General features: G+C 37.2%; 1 protein-coding gene across 9 annotated transcripts in view; it reads left to right on the top strand.

The window, feature by feature from the left end:
* GABPB1 (GA binding protein transcription factor subunit beta 1) overlaps positions 1 to 19,597 on the top strand; it is an 83,267-nt gene extending 63,670 nt beyond the window's left edge. For 5 of the 9 annotated variants that reach the window (XM_058427301.1, XM_032174085.2, XM_032174087.2 and 2 more), the window contains 3 exons: positions 5,314 to 5,499; positions 8,803 to 8,918; positions 16,220 to 19,528. In XM_058427301.1, coding sequence (XP_058283284.1) covers positions 5,314 to 5,499; positions 8,803 to 8,918; positions 16,220 to 16,372 — 455 coding nt within the window. In that variant the 3' untranslated portion in view covers positions 16,373 to 19,528. Of the gene's footprint in view, positions 1 to 5,313; positions 5,500 to 8,802; positions 8,989 to 16,219 lie in introns of those variants that run through there. The other 4 variants (XM_032174088.2, XM_032174083.2, XM_032174084.2 and 1 more) reach the window with 2 other exon arrangements.
* The last annotated feature ends 242 nt before the right edge of the window (positions 19,598 to 19,839 follow it).

Raw genomic sequence — 19,839 nt, 5'->3', positions numbered from 1 at the left:
CAAGAGGGACATGTGAAGCTTTTGAGGCAGAAAGAGCTTGACTTTTTAGGGGACCCAGAGGCCAGTGCAGCTAAACCCAGTAAGTGGAAGAGTCACTCAAGGTGGCTGAAGGTGAGATTATATAGGACTTTAAAAATGATCACTTTGGCAGGTTTAGAAGAATGCTTTGGAAGGGATTTTTGTTTGGAGTCTAATGCAGTCAACCAGGGAAAAGTTATCCTAATGATAGCATGAATGAAGATTTGACAGAGACAATAAGTGAATAGATTTGAGGGTTATTTGGGATATAGAATTAGAAGCTGTGATTGGTTAAGATGTAGGCCTTACATCTATAGTGTAGTTATCTGGCCCTTTAAAAATATTTTTTCATACATCTCTTATTTTGTAGCTCTAGCCTGTAATCCTATAGCAACTTTCCTTTGCTTAGCTTTATTCTTCCTTGTGGTACAATTGTATAATACCTTGATTAAATACACATCAGTGATCACCCTTCTTTTTTGTCTTCAGAGCAACTTCTGGTAATTACTAATAAAGTGGTTTTTCCAAAGGTGTAATGCATCTGGTGGCTATAAAAGTTCCCTCTTTTCTTATGTGTCAAAACAGGGGTTAAAAAAAGAAAAAAAACAAAAATAAGAAAGTTCCTTCTTTTTCTCCCTAAAAGTGAAATTTGAACCAGGTCTATTTTGTACATTGTTTTTTAGTCTATATCAAAAATAGGGTAATACAACTCAGTTGGCTTTAAGGGATACGTACTGGGCCTCATGAGATTGTTTTGTTTTGTTTTTGCTTTTTTGTTTTTAATTTCAGGTTAAACTGCCACCATAATACCTTCGAAAAGTTTATTTTTTTCTTCAATGAATATAGTTTCTATTTTATTTATTTATTTTTGAGACGGAGTCTCGCTCTGTTGCCCAGGCTGGAGTGTAGTGGCATGATCTCGGCTCACTGCGAGCTCTGCCTCGTCCCAGGTTCACGCCATTCTCCTGCCTCAGCCTCCCGAGTAGCTGGGGCTACAGGTGCGTGCCACCACACCCAGCTAATTTTTGTATTTTTAGTAGGGACGGGGTTTCACCATCTTGGCCAGGATGGTCTCGATCTCTTGACCTCATGATCCACCTGCCTCGGCCTCCTGAAATGCTGAGATTACAGGCATGAGCACGGCACCCGGCCCATAGTTTCTATTTTATTATTTAAATGTTTCTATGTAGAATTTTCAATCTTTTAGGACATTTCAAAGACAGTTTTCTTCCCTATTTCATTTGTATGGCATCTGAATTCAGAATTCTTATTGAACAAGAGAGCTCAGATGTCTTCAAAGGTGCTGCAGATTATCTAGGTTTTCTTTAAATATTACAATTTGACTTTTGAATTAGATCAGTGAATATTTATGTTATAGTTATTTTTTATCCAGGGAGCTTTATGTTTTGGAATATAAATCTATTTTTTAAAATCAATAATCTTTTAAGAGTTTTTAGGCTTTCTCTTTTATTCTTACGTGTTTCAACATTTTACTGTTAGATTGTTCTTAAGGCTTCCGGGGGGGCACTTTGTCTTACGTAATTGGTTTCCTTTTAATTTTTTCTTAAATATCTTACCATAGCACAACTTAAAAAGAAAGCTTTTTAGATGAAAGGCAAGAACTCTATTATTTTAATAACAGTCATTGCAAATAGTGCAAAGATGAAAGTTCTTGAATTGTGCCTTGTGTGTGATCTTAGAAATTTCTTACATATGATTATGCTTTAAAATATTTACAGTCTGTAGTTAGCATTCAAGTGAACATTTCTTTTTCATATGGATAGTTTTTTGAAAAAATCAAAGCAATACTTAATGTGTTTGAAAATCCTAGTAGTAGTTCTGTTGAATATATTACTATTTTATGTCCTACATTTCATTTTGTAATTATCTTCCTGAAATTTTCTTAAGTGCTTGGTGATAAAACCTAATTATAGTTTAAGGTAAACAAAAATTACAAGAGAGCTCAAAACAAAGGTTGTTTGTATTCTGAGTGTTCTGTGGTTTGTATTGTGATCCTTGATTACTAAGTAACACAGTAACAGAGTTGAAGCCAGGCCTGTTGAGTACATCTTGAAAACTAGTTTCCTAGTATTTTTCTTGCCTTAAAAAAAAAAGCAGTTCCTATATTTATGGCCTTTCTGTCTTAGTAAATCCCGTGATCACTGATATCCATGATGCCCTACTGTGAGTTGATAGAAACTCAGCATGTTTCAGAGCAACTGTGTATATGGATGGTAGCTTGATTTTAGTAGAGAGTGGTTTTATTTAATTACACTTTTTGTAAAATTACACTTTTTGGAATTACACTTTTGTAATGTGTAAATAACACATTAAAAACCATGCCATTTAGAAATAATTTTTAATGTCATTCCCCTTTTTGAACTAGTTATAATTAATTTTTTTTATATGTAGACAGTTTTCAAACCCACAGAAAAATTGGAGGATGAACCTGTACAACTTTCACCTGTATTCACCAACTGTTAACATCTTGGCATGCCCATATGTTCTCTGACACGTGTGCATGTACACACACACACATATATACACTTTTATTTTGCTAAGTTATATGAAAGTAGGCTGGAGACATCACGATACTTCACCTTTACTTTGGCAGGTATCTCTCAAGAATAAGGATGGCCTTTTACATATCCACAGCTCCATTTTATTTTCTAAAAACAACAACATTAATTAAAAAAAATTATCTGACATATGGTCCGTTTTCAAGTTGTCCTCCAAATGTCGTGTATAGTCAGATTTAGTTCAGACATTTCCAGGAAGAACACCAGTGAATTTTTGTAACCTCCCAGTGCATCGCGTAAGGAGGCTCATAATATCAGCCCATCCTGATAATGAGCACTCGGTAGAATGATGACTGCTGGGTCTTTTCAGGTGGATTTTCCCCTTTGCAACTAATAGTAATCTTTGGTGGGATACTTTGAGAACATTTGAATATCCTGTTTCTCCACAAGATTTTACCAATGCTTTTAGCACCCGCTACTGATCCTTGCTTGAATCAGTTATTACATTAGGAGTTACAACGATTTATCTTAACTTGTCATTTTTTAAATGTTAACTGGATGTCTATCGGGAAGATCTTTCCCATTTCCTCCTTTCTCTCCTTTTTATGAGGTATTATTGTAGATAGAATTTTTTTTTTTTTGAGACAGAGTCTTACTCTGTCACCCAGGCTGGAGTGCAGTGGTGTGATCACTGCTCACTGCAGCCTCAACCTCCCAGGCTCAAGGGATCTTCCCACCCCAGCCTCCTAAGTAGCTGAGACTACAGGTGTAAATCACCAAACCTGGCTAATTTTTAAATTTTGTGTAGACAGGATTTCACTGTGTTACCCAGGCTGGTCTTGAACTCCTGGGCTCAAGTGATCATCCTGCCTTGGCCTCCTGGAGTGCTGGTATTACAGGCATGAGCCAGATAGAAAGATTTTTTAAAATTCAGGCTGGGCATGGTGGCTCACACCTGTAATCCTAGCACTTTGGGAGGCAAAGGCAGGTGGATCACAAGGTCAGGAGTTCAAGACCAGCCTGGCCAATATGGTGAAACCCTGTCTCTACTAAAAATGGGAGGTTGCATGACCGAGATCACCCACTACACTCAACTGGTGACAGACGACATCCCTCTCAAAAAAAAAAAAAAAAAATCAAGAAATTTTGATGCTTTTTTATTGAAGTGCGGTTTAATGTACAGAAATGTTTATAGATTATAAGTGTACAGTTTGAGGAATTATCACAAAGGATTTACATAGGATAATTGTAAACATTGTGTAAACATTGCTCAGTTCATAAATGGAAGGTAGACAGTACCTTTTGTGTCTGGTTTACATCACTCAGTTTTGTTTTTTGTCAGGTTCATCCATGTTTTGCATATAGTCAAATTGCTGTGTTTGACTCTATCACTGTTTATTTATTATCAAATAATATCTGGGTTGTTTGTAGTTTTTTACTAGTATGAATAAAGCTACCATGTATGTTCTTCTACATGTCTTTTGGGATCAGTAGTTGGGTGTAGGATTGCCTATGAGAAAGGATTTTGGCGGTATTAACTTGCGATTTCTCTACCCAGACAAGGGCACAGGTGCTGCTTTAGCTGCCAGAATCCTCTCTAAGGCTTTCATAAATTATTAAGAGCATATTTGGGGATTTTATTTGGGGAAATGTTAACAAATACTATTTACTATCACATAGTACCACATCTGTATGCCACTTATTATCAAGGCAAATCCTTGCTCACTTAATCCAAAAAGAGAATACTCTTTATTCTGTATGTCAACTCACACATAAATGTAAATGGAGTATAATCATATTCAAATTCATCTTATGAATTGTGGATTTTTTTTTTTTTTGAGACAGGGTCTTATTTTGTTGCCCAATCTAGAGGGCAGTGGCATGATCTCTTCTCATTGCAACCTCTGCCTCCTGGGTTCAAACAATTCTCCTGCCTCAGCCTCCTGAGTAGCTGGGATTATAGGCATGCACCACCAGACCCAGCTAATTTTTGTATTTTTAGTAGAGACGGGGTTTTGCCATGTTGGCCAGGCTAGTCTCGAACTCCTGACCTCAAGTGATCCTCCTGCCTCGGCCTCTCAAAGTGCTGGGATTACAGGCCTGAGCCGCCAGCACCAGACTGAATTGTGAGGTTTTGCGAAACAGATAAAACCTTTGTCATGATATTAGATCTTCTAAATTTTGTACCTCATACAACCAAATGAAGAGAAATTGTTTAACCACTCACATGTAAAGATAGTTGGAACTGATGTATTATAAATTATGAGAGACTTATAATCAACTGGTTGCATAGATATCTCCAACACCTCTGGCGACTGAGTTTTAAAACCATGTACAAGTTTTCCTGGGTAAGAAAGAAGCAGGGGACCAGGTGTGGTGGCTCATGTTTGTAATTCTCAGCACTTTGGGAGGTCAAGGCAGGAGGCTTGCTTGAGGCCAGGAGTTTGAGACCAGCCTGGCCAACATAGCAAGACCCCATCCCTAAAAAAAATAAAACTAGTCAGGTATGGTGGTACGTACCTGCAGTCTCAGCTACTTGGGAGGCAGATTCAAGAGGATTATGTGAGTGCAGGAGTTAAGGATGCAGTGAGCCATGATTGTGCCACTACACTCCAGCCTGGGCATCAGAGTGAGACCCTATTTCTATTAAAAAAAAAAAAAAAGAAAAAAGAAAAGAAAGAAGCATAGAAAGCAAAAGTAGCAGACAAAGCAAAAATAGGTTTCTATTCATACCATTGCATATGTTTGCTGAGTTTTCTTTTTTTTTTTTTTCCAGTAGTGGCCACGGAGGAAGTAGTTACTGCAGAATCTGTGGATGGTGCCATTCAGCAAGTAGTTAGTTCAGGGGGTCAGCAAGTCATCACAATAGTTACAGATGGAATTCAGCTTGGAAATTTGCACTCTATTCCAACCAGTGGAATTGGTCAGCCCATCATTGTGACCATGCCAGATGGACAACAAGGTTAGTAGTAGACATTTATATAAAGTTTGTGTTTTTTTTTTTTAGTTTTTATTTTCTTTAAGTCTTCCCTGCAGTCCAAAAAGAATGTGTTTATTTTTAATTCTCAGGAAATTGTGATATGTGTTCCAAAGAATGTATTTTTGCCTTGAGTTATATTTGTATAACCCTTTGCAGTAGACTTAATTACCTAATTTTATTTGCTTAGGCTAATTAAAATTAAAATTAGCTTGCTTTCTCCGAGTATATACTGGGTGGAAAGAGAAATTGGCCCCAGAGTATTCTGGTTGAAAAATGAGCTTAAATGTCAACACAAATAATATCCGAAATAAATAATTCAAATCAGCATTGGACAGTAGTTTCCTAGATCATTTAATGCAATTCAAATACCATGTGAGCTTTTAAAAATACCATGTAAGAAAAAGCTACTTAAAAAGAAGTTGGAGCCTGGGCAACATAGTGAGACCCCATGTCTAAAAGAAATATTAAAAATTAGCTAGGCATGGTGACATTTGCTGATAGGCCCAGCTACTTGGGAGCCTGGAGTGGGAGAATTGCTAGAGCCCAGGAGGTTGAAGCTGCAGTGAGCCAGTATCACGCCACTGCATTCCAGCCTGGGCAACAGAGAGAAACTCTTTCTCAGAAAAAGAAAAAGAAAAAGAAAAAGAAAAAAAAAGGTGGATTTAGGACTTGTAGTAGGAATATGGTAGCACATTTTAGCAGCTTTATTGTGAATTCTAACATTTTTCTCCTTTTGGAAACCACAAAGGCTAACAAGATGAAACAAAAGCCTCAGCTACATTTTCAGTGAAACTAAAAGGCTGAGAAAACCTCAGAATTCCACATTTTTAAGTGCTGCCAAAAGCATCTGAAGCCATTACAGCCAGGGCAAGAGGACTCTCATGGAAATCCACACTGGTGCATCAAGGAAAGAAAAGGGGTTAAGCTCAGCAATAAACATGCTCTCTCAGAAGGACAGGGCCCCAGACTCAGTAGGAAGTGCTGCATGCAGGACTGAGATAGAATAGGGCATGAAATCTGAGGCAGAGAGAGAAGCTGTAGAAAGTGCCTAAGTAAGCATTGCCCTGTACCTTGTCTCCCCCTAAAAAAAGTGTCCACACATAATCTTTGAGAAAATGAATAGGGCTAGTACGGTGGCTCATGCCTATAATCCCAGCACTTTGGAATGCTAAGGTGGGATGATTGCTTGAGGCCGGGAGTTCAAGACCAGTCTCAGCAACACAATGATACTCGTCTCTACAAAAGTGAAAACGACGAAATTAGCCAGGTATGATATTGTGAGCCTGTAGTCCCAGCTACTTGGAAGGCTGAGGCAGGAGGATCGCTTGGACCCAGAAGTTTGAGGCTGCAGTGAACTATGATTGCACCATTGCACCCCAGTGTGGATGACAGAGTGAGACCCTGTCTCCATAAAAATAAAGAAGGAAAGAAAATGAGTAGGATTGTAGAACGTTTGCCTTTCATGGCCAGCAAAGGGCAGGGCTCGAGGTAGAACTTTGCCTAAACCAGGTTTGGTTTTGACTGACAGAGGAGGCATGGCATTGAACAGAGACCAGATTTCAAGAAAGGAGTTTGTTGCTGTAGCAGTAGGAGAGGAAACCCTTGACCTGTGAAGCCTGGGAGGCCATTCTGTCCCACTCTGCTGAAATCTGCTGATAGCTGGTCTGAAATTTGGAATAGGGTCGGATGCTTTCACAAAGCGTTAAAGAACTAATTCTAATTTTTAGAAAAGAAGAAAACTTTAAAAATATTTGTATCAAGCAGACATAACATTGTTTCCAAAACCTGTATCATTATACAGACTAATGATTTCTCACAGCTCTGAAGGCTAGAAGTATGAGATCAAGGTGTTGGGCAGGTTTGGTTTCTTCTGAGGCTGCTCTCCTTGGTTTGCAGATGGCCACCTTGTGGCCTGTCCTCACATGGTCTGCCTCAGTATTTGTGTTATCTGTGTCCTAATCTCCTCTTCCTATAAGGACACCAGTAGTACTGGATTAGGGCCCATCTCATTTTACCTTAATTATCTGTTTAAGGACCCTGTCTCCAAATAGAGTCACACTTTGAGGTACTGGGGGTTAGGACTTCAACATGTGAATTTGGGGAGTGGGAGTACCATTCAGCCCATAACAAATATCAAGTTTTTTTCTGTAATTAGCCAAATGGATTCTAAAGTTTATGTTGATGGGGCAGAGGGAAGAAGAATAAGGAAAACTCTGGAAAAGAATAGCAATGAGAAAGTTCTACTGAATATTAAAAAAATAAACTTTTAAAGCCTTCCTGAATTAAAATATATATAGTTTACATATGAATTATATAGACTTTACCGACAGTCTAATAAACAGATATAAATTCTCATTTTTTCCTGAGTTAATTTATGTCATGAATAAAAAAGAAGTAAAACCCGAATTCTCAATATTTCTAATGTTTTAAATTATATTATACTAAATAAATATTAGTTTTACTATTTTTAAATTTTTATTTACATTTATAACTGTCACTAAGAGAGTTTTTCATGTTTTGGTAAAAAATTTTAAAGGCCATGGAACAATTGTAGTTTTCCCATTGTGATTATTAAAATGGCTTCCCATGGTTCCAGCTTGCACAGTCATTTTTATGTTCCTGTACTGCTGTGCAAAGCAAGGACAGCCTCTCTATATAATTGCATTTATATAAAGAGCTACTAACAATTGAGAAAAAGCCCAACAGTACAATACAAAAACAAGCAATGTTTATGAACTATCAGTGCTCATAATGGAATATCCACTTAGTGGATATTATGCAGCTAAATAAGCAGAAGCTCTCTATGTAATGATGTAAGATACTATAAGTATTTGGAGTGAAAAAAGCAGATGCAGAACAATATGTCTATTGTATATATGCTACCTTTTATGTAAGAAAGGAAAATGGGAATGTATACTAATTTTTAAACAAATTAATATAAGTATAATACATAATAAATTAATAAAATGATATCTGTTAGGGGTGGGCATGAGGCCTCTCAAAATATGCTTGTTAAATATTTTGATGTTTTGAGTCATGAATGAATATATTATCTACATAATTTAAAAAATATTTGTAGGTACTTTAATAAGTAGATTTCAGTAAAAAAGCAAGAAGGTAATAAAAAAGACAAATATGGATTGTCTCATAAAAAGCAAATCAATGATTTGGAATTATTGTTTTGGAATGTACTTAGATGAGTAGCATCAACAATGTCAAGACTAGTTCTATTTCTAATAAATCTCTCTGGAAATGAAGTAATACATACTTTTTTTTTCATTTTAGTATTAACAGTACCAGCAACAGACATTGCTGAAGAAACTGTTATAAGTGAAGAACCACCAGCTAAGAGACAATGTATCGAAATAATTGAAAACCGGGTGGAATCTGCAGAAATAGAAGTAAGGAGTCTTTTACCCGGTGTGCTTTGCCGCAGTCATCCAAAATAAATTCAATTTTTTTTGTCTTTTATATTTATTACTGACAGTATTGTTTTGATACAGAATGAAAGTGCGTAGTATTTTCATTTTGTTTATTTTTGCCTTATACATATAGCAAGCCCTCAATAAATAAATATTGAATGAATGAATGAGTGAGTGAAGAATTTGTTTATAACAGTCTGTCATCTTGATAACACTGGAATGTCTTTGGTTCTTCCACTTCATCCTTTATATTTTAAACTTACACACACCATTCTTACGCGTCACTAAAGGAAAATACCAGTATATATTGGCTAAAAGTTTTTTTTTTCGTTCAAAACTGAAACTCAAATGCCTAATTGGGCTAGGGGGTCCTCTTAAAGAAGGTTGATGTTTGTCAAATGGGTTATTTTTTAAAAGCAATAGGTAATTGCTTATTTCAAGGCAAGTACGTGAATTTAGACTAGCTGTTCATAGGATTCAACATTTTTTCCCCTCTCCCAAAGTAATTTGTAAGCGTAAACCAGTTTGTAGGTGTAACAAAACCACAGTTGCTTCACAGGTTTTTTTCTTGACTGACTGTAAATAAAATTTTGTTCCATGAACTTGATAATAAGTTATATCAAATGAAAACAAAGTTATACTTGAATAACTTTGAAAGAACAACTGCAACCACTGAACTTGAAATCAAATGAGCTGAGTTGGAATCCCACCTGTTGCTCTATTAGCCTTGAGGCAAGGAATCTTATCTTTCTGAGTTTCAGTTTTATTGTGTCCCAAACTGGAATTTAGAATAATAATGTCTCCATTTTCGGGTTTTTATGAGAATTGAAAAAGTCACTATAGTCATACAATATTTATATCTGATATGTGTTTGTGGTAAACTTGGTGAATATTTAGTAATTTTTTGTAAAGGTTCTTGTTATAGAAAGGAGATTTTTAAAATAAGTCACTAAAAGGCAACATAAGTCAAACTAAAGACAATGAGAAAATAACCTTCCTAAATTCATGTAAATATAAGACTGGTACATCTTTGGCCACACCACAAATATATTATTGAGTTTAAAAGAATCTGATTATTGGTTTAACCAGAATATTTGGTAAAATTATGACTTTAAATATTGATGTTGGGTTGTTTTATTTCTTCAAGATTTAAAGTGATATGTAGGATATTGAAGTTCTTATTCACAAACTAACAATTTTTCCATTGAATGGTATCAGTATACTTATTATTTAATAGTTTTTGTTGTTTTTCTGATATGTCAGATGATCTTTTTCAGACACATAAGGTAACAAAATTGTCATGTACTTCGCTTTAACTATCTAATAAAGTACTATTTTAAAATTACTTGAATTTTTATTAAATGTAAGCTTATTTAATTCAACAGATTATATTTTTAAACAATGAATGTGCAGCCTGTACCTTTATTTACCTAATGACCAGTGAGCATTGCTGTTTCCCTCAAAGTTCAGCCTGATTTCTTTCTTACAGTCTTTTGAGAGACCAGGGAAAATAATTGCAAATAACAAGGAAGTATGAATTTAGAGGTATATAAAGTAACTAGGGCCAAGGAGATGGAGCTTTAGGGAGATTCAGTTTTAGCTTGGTATGAAGAACAGTGGTTTTTGGTTTGCTTGCTTTGTTTTGATTTTAGTAATTAGAGCTTTCTGGTAATGGAAATCTTATTCTCCATCACTGGAAATGTTCAAGCCAAGGTTGCATGACCTCTTAGGGCTATTTCAGAGAAACCTGGAAGCATACAGTGAGTATACAGGTAGTGGTAGGCTGGAGATATAGAATGAAGAGATGACCTCCAATGTTTTCACCAAACCAGGTAATAATTTCCTTATAATACATGAAGTTGTTATTTTGAATTTATTTTCTTAGGTGGCCAGTGGGGTTATCTTGGGGGGAGACTTTTATACTCCTAAGGGACAGCTTGGCCATTAACTTTCAAAGTTTCTCTAAAGCAGCGTCAGGAGACATATTTGGTTGTCGTGACTGGTGGCATTCCACTGACATGTAATGGGTAGAGGCTGGGTAGACATCCTACAATGCACAAGACAGCCTCCCACAATAAAGAATTGTGTGGCCCAAAAATATCAATGATGCTGAGATTGAGAAACTTAAAGAAATTTAAAAATTAACTTTATACAAAATCTAATATTTGAGTTTTCTCCATGTATCTGTGACTGCAATGACCAGAGTGACTGTCCATAAAGAAGTTGCTAAGAGTTGGCCGGGTGCAGTGGCCTATGCCTGTAATCCCAGCTCTTTGGGAGGCCAAGGTGGGTGGATCACCTGAGGTCAGGAGTTCGAGACCAGCCTGGCCAACATGGTGAAACCCCGTCTCTACTAAAAAATACAAAAATTAGCTGGGTGTGGTGGCGCACGCCTGTAGTCCCAGCTACTCGAGAGGCTGAGGCAGGGGAGTCGCTTGAACTCGGGAGACGGAGGTTGCAGTGAGCCAAGGTCATGCCATTGCACTCCAGCCTGGGTAACAGAGTGAGACAAAAGAAAAAAAAAAATAAGGTGCTAAAAATTTATGTTTACAGTTTCCCAACTAACAATGGAGAGGTCTGCCACGAGTCTCTGGAAAAATTACTTTAAATTGTAGAAAGTGTATTGTAAATTTTGTGGGCTTTACATCTGCCTGTGGCGATGTAGGAAATAGGTCTTTTTTTGGAGGGAAAGGTATGAATAAGACACCAAATTGCAATAATGTGTATAATTTTATCTTCCATTTATTACTGCATTGAAGTTCTTTTTGGAGGAAGTGTTATTTACAGATTTCTAAAAATAAGCAACTTTAGACTATTCTGAATTGAAATTAATCTTTGTACATGTGTAAGAAATGTATTCAGTGTATTAGGAGTAACAGATTTTCTCTATTACTTACTTTATTGTGTGACTTCAGGAAATACCTTTATGTTTTCTTTGCCATGAAGGTTAGAGATAAATGTTTATTAGTAAATTTTATTTTATTTTATTTTATTTTTAGATAGAGTCTCTGTTGCTCAGGCTGGAGTGCAGTGCTGCTATCTCAGCTCACTGCAACCTCTGCCTCCCAGGTTCAAGTGATTCTCCTGCTTCAGTCTCCTAAGTAGCTGGGATTACAGGCGTACATCACCATGCCTGGCTAATTTTTGTATTTTTGATAAAGATGGGGTTTCAGCAGGTTGGCCAGGCTGATCTCGAACTCCTGACCTCAGGTGATCCATCCGCTTCAGCCTCCCAAAGTGCTGGGATTATAGGCATGAGCCACTGCGCACGGCTATAAATTTTATTTTTATGAAATATTTGTGTCCTTTAACTGGTGGTAGATTTGAGATCCTTAGTGCTGTCTTAAAAACTGATTTCTATGAACTTTATAAAATGTTTTATTTGATGCAAAGTTTTTCAGTCTGTTTTTTTTTTTTTATGGCTATCTTTCCTGATCTGCCACAATTTAAAAATGTTTATAGTCACATCTGTCTCTGTTTTTCTTTTTTTTTTTTTCTTTTTTAAGGCAGGGTCTCGCTTTGCCACCCAGGCAAAAGTGCAGTGGTACAATCATGGCTCACTGCAACCTCAAACTCCTAGGCTCAAGCAAGCTTCCCACCTCAGCCTCCTAAGTAGCTGGGACCACTATACCCGGCTAAGTTTTTTTTTTTTTTTTTTTTTCTTCTTTTCATAGAGAGGGTGTCTTGCTACGTTGCCCAGGCTGGTCTTGGACTCCTGGCCTCAAGTGATCCTCCCACCTCAGCCTCCTGAAGAGTTGAGATTACTGGCATAAGTCACCATATCCAGGTCATATCTCTTCTCTCTCTTTTTTAATATTAGTTTTTTTATGTATGTTTGTATTTATTTATTTATTTTTTGAGACAGGGTCTCACTGTGTTGCCTAGGCTGGAGTGCAGTGGTGCAATCACAGTTCACTGCAGACTTGACCTCCCTGGGCTCAGGCAATCCTCCCACCTCACAGCCTCTTGAGTAGCTGGGACTACAGGCTACACCACCATGCCCAGCCAATTTTTGTATTTTTTTTGTAGAGATAAGGTTTTGTGGCCGGGCATGGTAGTTCATGCCTGTAATCCCAGCACTTTGGGAGACTGAAGTGGGAGGATCACTTGAAGTCAGGATTTCGAGATGAAGTTTTGCACTGTTGCCCAGGCTAGTCTCTTACTCCTAGGCTCAAGCAATCCACCTGCCTTGGCCTTCCAAAGTACTAGGATTACAGGCATGAGCCACTGCGTGCCCAGCACCCAGTCTATATCTCTTTTTTCTAAGGCTGGAGAAGGCAAAGTTTTTTTTCATAAATGGCCAGGTACCAAATATTTTTGGCTTTGTGGGCCCTGCAGTCTCTTTGTCAGCTACTCAATTCTGCCATTGTAGTGAAAGCAGCCATAGACCATTTAAAAATGGGTGAGTGTGGCTGTATTTCAATAAAACTTTATTTATAAAAACAAAATTACACTTGTCATGTTTGGCCCAGGGCAGTTAGAAAACTGATGTTTACACACAAGCAAACACCTCACATATCCTGCCCAGTTTCTCTCTTTTAAAAAACATTTAGGCCGGGCGCAGTGGCTCATGCCTGTAATCCCAGCACTTTGGGAGGCCAAGGCGGGCAGATCACGAGGTCAGGAGATCGAGACCATCCTGGCTAACATGGTGAAACCCCGTCTCTACTAAAAATACCAAAAGTTAGCTGGGCGTGGTGGCACGCACCTGTAGTCCCAGCTACTCGGGAGGCTGATGCAGTAGAATTGCTTGAATCTGGGAGGTGGAGGTTGCAGTGAGCTGAGATAATGCCACTGCACTCCAGCCTGGGTAACAGAGTGAGACTCCGTCTCAAAAAGAAAAAAAATAAAATTATAGTGTTAATTATACTTTCAATCTTAAAGATTAAATGTATTCAGCATGCAGTGCTAATGATCTTTGTCTTCTAGGTTTTATAGAATTAGCCAAAAAATGCTGTGAAAATGAGTTTTTTATTTCACCTAGTAGGCAGAAGGGAGCTATCTTTTCATTTTTATCAAGATAAATTGTACTTCTTGAAGTTAAAATATGCAATATGGAAAATAGGATTAGGTTCTTTTCACTGTTAGACTCGGTTTGCTTTCATCTTCTGCAATAATTGTGAATCCTTTCCTGACTCTAAATGTTAATAAATAGGTAATACTAGAAGATGCTTTAGAGTTAACCTCTTCCAATATTTCCTGCCAAATCAAGGTAAATTTTTACCGATATTCAAAACTTTGGCTACCAAAGGATTGGTCTTATTTTTCACATACATGTAAGTTTTTGTTTGTTTTCTCTTTTCTCTCTCTTTTTTTTTTTTGTTGAGACAAGGTCTTGCTCCGTCGCCCAGGCTGGAGTGCAGTGGGGTTGCACTGCAACCTCAACCTCCTGGGCTCAAGTGATCCTCCTGCCTCAGCTTCCCAAGTAGCTGGGACCACAGGCGCAGGCCACCATGCCCGTCTACATGTTGTATTTTTTGTAGGGGTTTTGCCATGTTGCCCAGGCTTGTCTTGAACTCCTGGGCTTAAGTGATCCGCTTGCCTTGGCCTCTCAAAGTGCTGGCATTAAGGTGTGAGTCACTGTGCCCGGCCACACGTAAAATTTTAAAACACGTGCATGGCTGTGGACACTCCTGCCAGAGCTGTGGTCTAGCTCCTGGGAAGTAACATCTAACCTTCCACCCCTCACCCCTTCTATTGGTGTCCTCAAAGTCCTGCACAGTTTGTAGCCAGGGTACTGGCATTGATTGCTTACCTTGGACTCATCCTAGGTTGTCTTTTCTGACTTGTTCCTATCTTGGCTGGATTTAGGATAAGAGGAGGGGAGAAGAAGTGTTGGGAGGCAGCAGGATAGGGCCTGGGCATTGCTTAAACTGGGAGTAAGGGGCATTCCTTTCTTCTACTTGTACATTTTGTATAATTGGAAGATTTGGAGATCATTTGTCTCCAAATGAATCACTCCCACATCTGGTGGGCCCATGAGAAAAAGAAATGTTGGAGCTAGCTTCATTCCCATTGTGGGGAAGGAAGTAGAATCACAGAAAGGCAGGAGGATTATACATGCTCCTGCTCGTGGACCAACCATGTGAATAGTGAAGGTGAGGAATCCTTTGGTGTTCGCAATGGTCAAGAGTCAAGGAGGCAGAGGATATATAGAATAGGATATATAGAAAGAGAACCTCATACTGTGCCTCCCCAGCAGTCGGCCAACCACTTACCTTTAGTTCTCTCTGGCCAAGTGTCTTGTCCACTGTGGACCTATCATTCTTGTGATAATCCGACCCCTGGCCTTCACCCCACTCAGAGGTCCTGGGCATCTGTGATGAGGTTGCCTCATTCCTAAGACCTGGAAACTAACCTTGAGCTTTGGTCTGTGGAGGTTGAGCTTTTGTCCTTGTGCTTACTTAGAGGTGTGGGAGTGGGTTCACTGAAATGTTTCTCCTTGTTTTTCCTGCAATAACTGAAGAGGGGCAGAGTGAGGAGGAAGAGGAGAAAGAATACCATTTTCATTGGATTGGATTTGTGTTTCAGCTCTCAGTTTGTTGAGGAATTTAATGCATATATTTTATACCTATATAATTTAATCATTGAAAATTTAATATTTTATTGGTTTATGAAATAGTATAATTTAGGAAATACTGATCTTGACCAGCACTCTTCATTTTAAAGGTGAATTATCTTGCTTGCTATTGTAAATGAAAATAGTTTTAAAAGCAGTAATGTTAGAACCCTATAAATCCAACTTCTTACTACGTGACCTTGGGAGAGCTACGTCATCCCTGAGCATCATTTTTCTTGTTCTGTAACTTGTGCATAATATCTGTCTTAGATGCTTATTGTTGGAAATCACCCTGTTTACTCATATAGTGGGTGCTCAATAAAATTGTTTTATAATTATTACCTTTAGGTAAGAGCACCACAAATGGAAATTTAGAGACGTGTGGTTGTATATTTCCCTCTTAAAAACTCTTCGCTAGTTTTTGTAGTACATATAAAGGTACAGGTGCCCAGTTTGGAGTCTTCCTGTTAGTCTTATTTCTAAATAGGAAAATAATTTCCTTACGGTCAGAAACTAATCCATACCTCATAATGTGGAGCACAAAATTAGGGACTTAAATATTAGCGAATTGATTGAAAAGGCAAGATGTCTAGGAAATTTCAATAGGTGGCTGCTTTTAGCTACTACAGTTTTTTTTTTTTTAATTTGAAGGATGCATGCTTATATGTATTAATAATGTATTTTTGCAAAAATTAAAAAAAAAACCTTTTCTTTTAATTAGGAGAGAGAAGCTCTTCAGAAACAGCTGGATGAAGCAAATCGAGAAGCACAAAAATATCGACAGCAGCTCCTAAAGAAAGAACAGGAAGCAGAGGCCTACAGACAGAAGTTGGAAGCTATGACTCGTCTTCAGACTAATAAAGAAGCTGTTTAATTGAAACGAACATGTAGTTTGATTTTACTTTTGGTCGAGAAAGAATACAATCTTGAACTGTACACAACAAAGGTACAGCCATGGGAATACAGAATGATAGAAGAGACTACAGATGGATAATTGGACTTAAGCCATGAGCTCTGAGTTCTTGTAACATAAAACTTTACTTTAGAAGTTGTGAAATGTATTTAAAACTGAATTCTGTAAATAGTTTTTGTTTTTTTTTACAGTTCCAAATGAGTCGATAAAGATTGTTGAAGAGATCCAAAACTACAATAAGCAACTGTTTTTGTGAATTCTTTTTGATTTTAGTACAAACCTTAATTTCTCAGAAACAGAACAGTTTTAAGGGTGATCGTTGTTGGTTAGACCAAATGTTGTGTAATAATTATGGTGGACTGATGCTGGAATTACTCCTGTAGGTATAAACCTCTATATGAAGAGAAGATTTCTCCCAGGAAATCTTTGTACAGCTTTAAGTTGTGTCAGATTCTCTGAAAAACATTTTTTAGAAAGCAAAATTTTTATATTTGTTCAATTTCAGCTATAGCCAAGTAGATTTACATGTATATGAAGCAAATATTTTTTAAAATTTCTGTTTGTACATATTCTGCATGTTTTATAATTTCAAAATGCATCACTTACATAGGTATTTCTCCCACAGAAATGATGAAAGTGACCAGAAAAAAACAAAAACAAAACCCCTTTACTCTGTAGGTCATTGAAACTAAGTAAGCTAGCAGCTGGTTTTTTTGGAATGACAATGTTCTCGGAAGGAGCAGCCTACAAGATAACTTGAATTTGCCAATTCTGCAAAATCTGTGCTTTTCCGAAAATTTAAGAGTGGGGACGTGAAACTGTATTCTGTGCCTTCCATCATGATTTCCACATGAAAGCACTTTAAGGCACTGGATTTTAAGATAATGTTTTTGGAAAACCCAATGCATATGGGTTTCTGAAATATTTTATGGACTTATTTCTCCCCAGGAAATTATTCTTATGGAAAAAAATTGCTTTTGTATGTAGAACAGGAACTTTTTGTACTATAGTGATGCAATAGACATGTCTAATGTAACTTCTACTTTTCCCTTTGAAAGCTCAGTGTCTGTGCTATGACTTGCTCTCATCACAATATTGTTGAATTCCACAATGTATGGACATTAAACACTGGCAGACTGTTCACTTTTTCTTTTTTTTTTTTTTGGTAAAACATTACTTCAAACCCCTTTTTCTTGCTTTATTTTCCAGTGTTTTATTGCTTTATGAACTGTTTAACCCTGAAATCCCCCTAGGTTATCTATACTGTATAAAAAAGCAATTACCCTTAAAACTGTACTCTGGTCTACTTTTCTATTTTGCAATTAAATATCTTTTTCACATATGTTATTGTAGACTTATGTTTTTATCACATCTTATTAACACATTAAAAATGTTATCCTACTGCATATTTGAGCCACCGTATGAAAATATACTCTCCACAACATGACTTTAAAATTCCTGAGGTAACTCTTGAGAATTTGTTAACTCTCTCACTGGAATTACCAGTATATTTGTTAATGTAATAAAGGGGTCTATGGTCTGTCAGCCTGATGGTTCCTATTGGAAGCGCTTAAAAAGGGTTTAGGGCAAATTGAAGAATTCTGTAAGGAAGAGGAAAAATATCTTTTTCAATTTTCCACTAAATTTGACATATTTTAAGTGATCCAAAAACTAGTTTTTAAAAATGCAAGGCCATATTTTCAGTAGCATGAAGTGACTTTTTCTGCAGTCCTGAAAAGTCAATAGAGAATGTCGTTTCTGGTTACTTCGGTACATTAATTTGTCATGTTAGGCAGGGTGCTGGTACAACAGCCAGGTACCCTGACGTGTGGTGCTGGAGCAGAGAAGGGCCAGTGTCTTCACCCCAGAGTGCAGCCACTGCAGAGTTTTGCTTTCAGACCAGGCTGGCCCTGAAAAGACTCAAGACAGTGTTGGGAACAAGTTTGTGAAAGCTAACTTAATGTTGTCTTTGACTTCCAGTCTCCTCTCCTGCTGGAGACTTTACCTGGTGCAAGAAATAATTTTGATTCCTAATAACAACAGCTGGCATAGATGGGGGAAAAAAATTGGTGCTTAAGGAGTGAGTCTATGATAGCATCAGGTACTCAGGTGTCTATGGAGGAAGCTCACCTTTTTCAGAGTCATTGTTACATAACATAATTTCTCAATCATTTACATCTGTAAAATCAATACTTAGACAAGAATTTGTAATTAAAACTTAAAATGGGGTTCTTTTTCCCTTCACTTATTTCATACTGTTTTCAGGTGGGCTGTAAAAGCTTTGCATTCTAGTCATTCTCAATGGTGCTCTGAACAGAGGATTTAAAGAACTGACAAAAATAAAAGTCTATGAAATAAAAGTTTTCAGAAATCCACACAATTGCTTCCACTACACAGTGATGGCTTTGTAGTGAGCAGTCATCTGGGTGCCACATCACTGGTTAATTGTTTCCACATACATATGAACAAACACCTTCTGGAGCAACTTTTCTCAACCAGGGTTCTGCAAGACAAGCAAGCCATTTAGTGTTACGGTGTAGTGAATTATTTTCTTTCCTATGCACCTAGAATCGTTCTTGTTTCATACTATCTAGACACTGAGTTCGTTAGGCATCTTGACTGCCCAATTACTTGATTCAGATTTAACACTTCCCTCTGTATAGTCTCTGGACCTCTAGAATTATAAGTTCTAGGTTGCATCTGTGATGCTTTCAGAAAGCCTCATCTGAGAAGTAGTATCTGTAGGGACTGTGCTTCTCAACTAATTTTCATTTATTGTTTTTTATTTTATTTATATCTTAATTACTTCACAAAAGGACTTGTGATGTCATTTGTTTTCATTGGCGTTTAGGAATTATTTTCTTAACATCAATCTTGAATGGCAGAATAGTTCTTTTACTCTGTCACTGGATTGCTCTATTTCTTTATGGTGGTGGAGGGTTGGGAAGACAATTAGAGAGAAAAGAGGATAAATGGGAAATCTCATGTAATGAAAACTATACAGATGGTCCCCAATTTATGATGCTTTGATTTATGATTGTTTGACTTTATAGTGGGTTTATCAGGGTATTAACTGCATTTTACATTTATGATATTTTTGACTTAGGATGGGTTTATCAGGACGTAACCCCATTGCAAGCCAGAGAGCATCTGTACTTGTTTGTAATAAAAAGATCTGCTTACAAATATCTTTGTCCAAAACGTGACTGATGAATATCTATACCAGTATATATGTCTTCAACGTGATCATTTATGATGTTATTGAAAATTAGAAGAAACCCTTGCTCATTACAGGAATTGATGGGTTGATAGAAATGTTTATGAATACCTCATTGTGATGTTACTGATTTTTTCCATACTACTCTATAACAAAGTTTTTCCTGATAAAGTCTATAAAGTTTATTTGTGCTTTAATACCTGAAAGACCT

This window comes from Hylobates moloch, unplaced genomic scaffold, assembly GCF_009828535.3.
Source record: "Hylobates moloch isolate HMO894 unplaced genomic scaffold, HMol_V3 SCAFFOLD_14, whole genome shotgun sequence".
Classification (NCBI taxonomy): domain Eukaryota; kingdom Metazoa; phylum Chordata; class Mammalia; order Primates; family Hylobatidae; genus Hylobates; species Hylobates moloch.
Note: the sequence above shows the minus strand (reverse complement) of the source record. Positions and strands in the feature narration are given on the sequence as shown.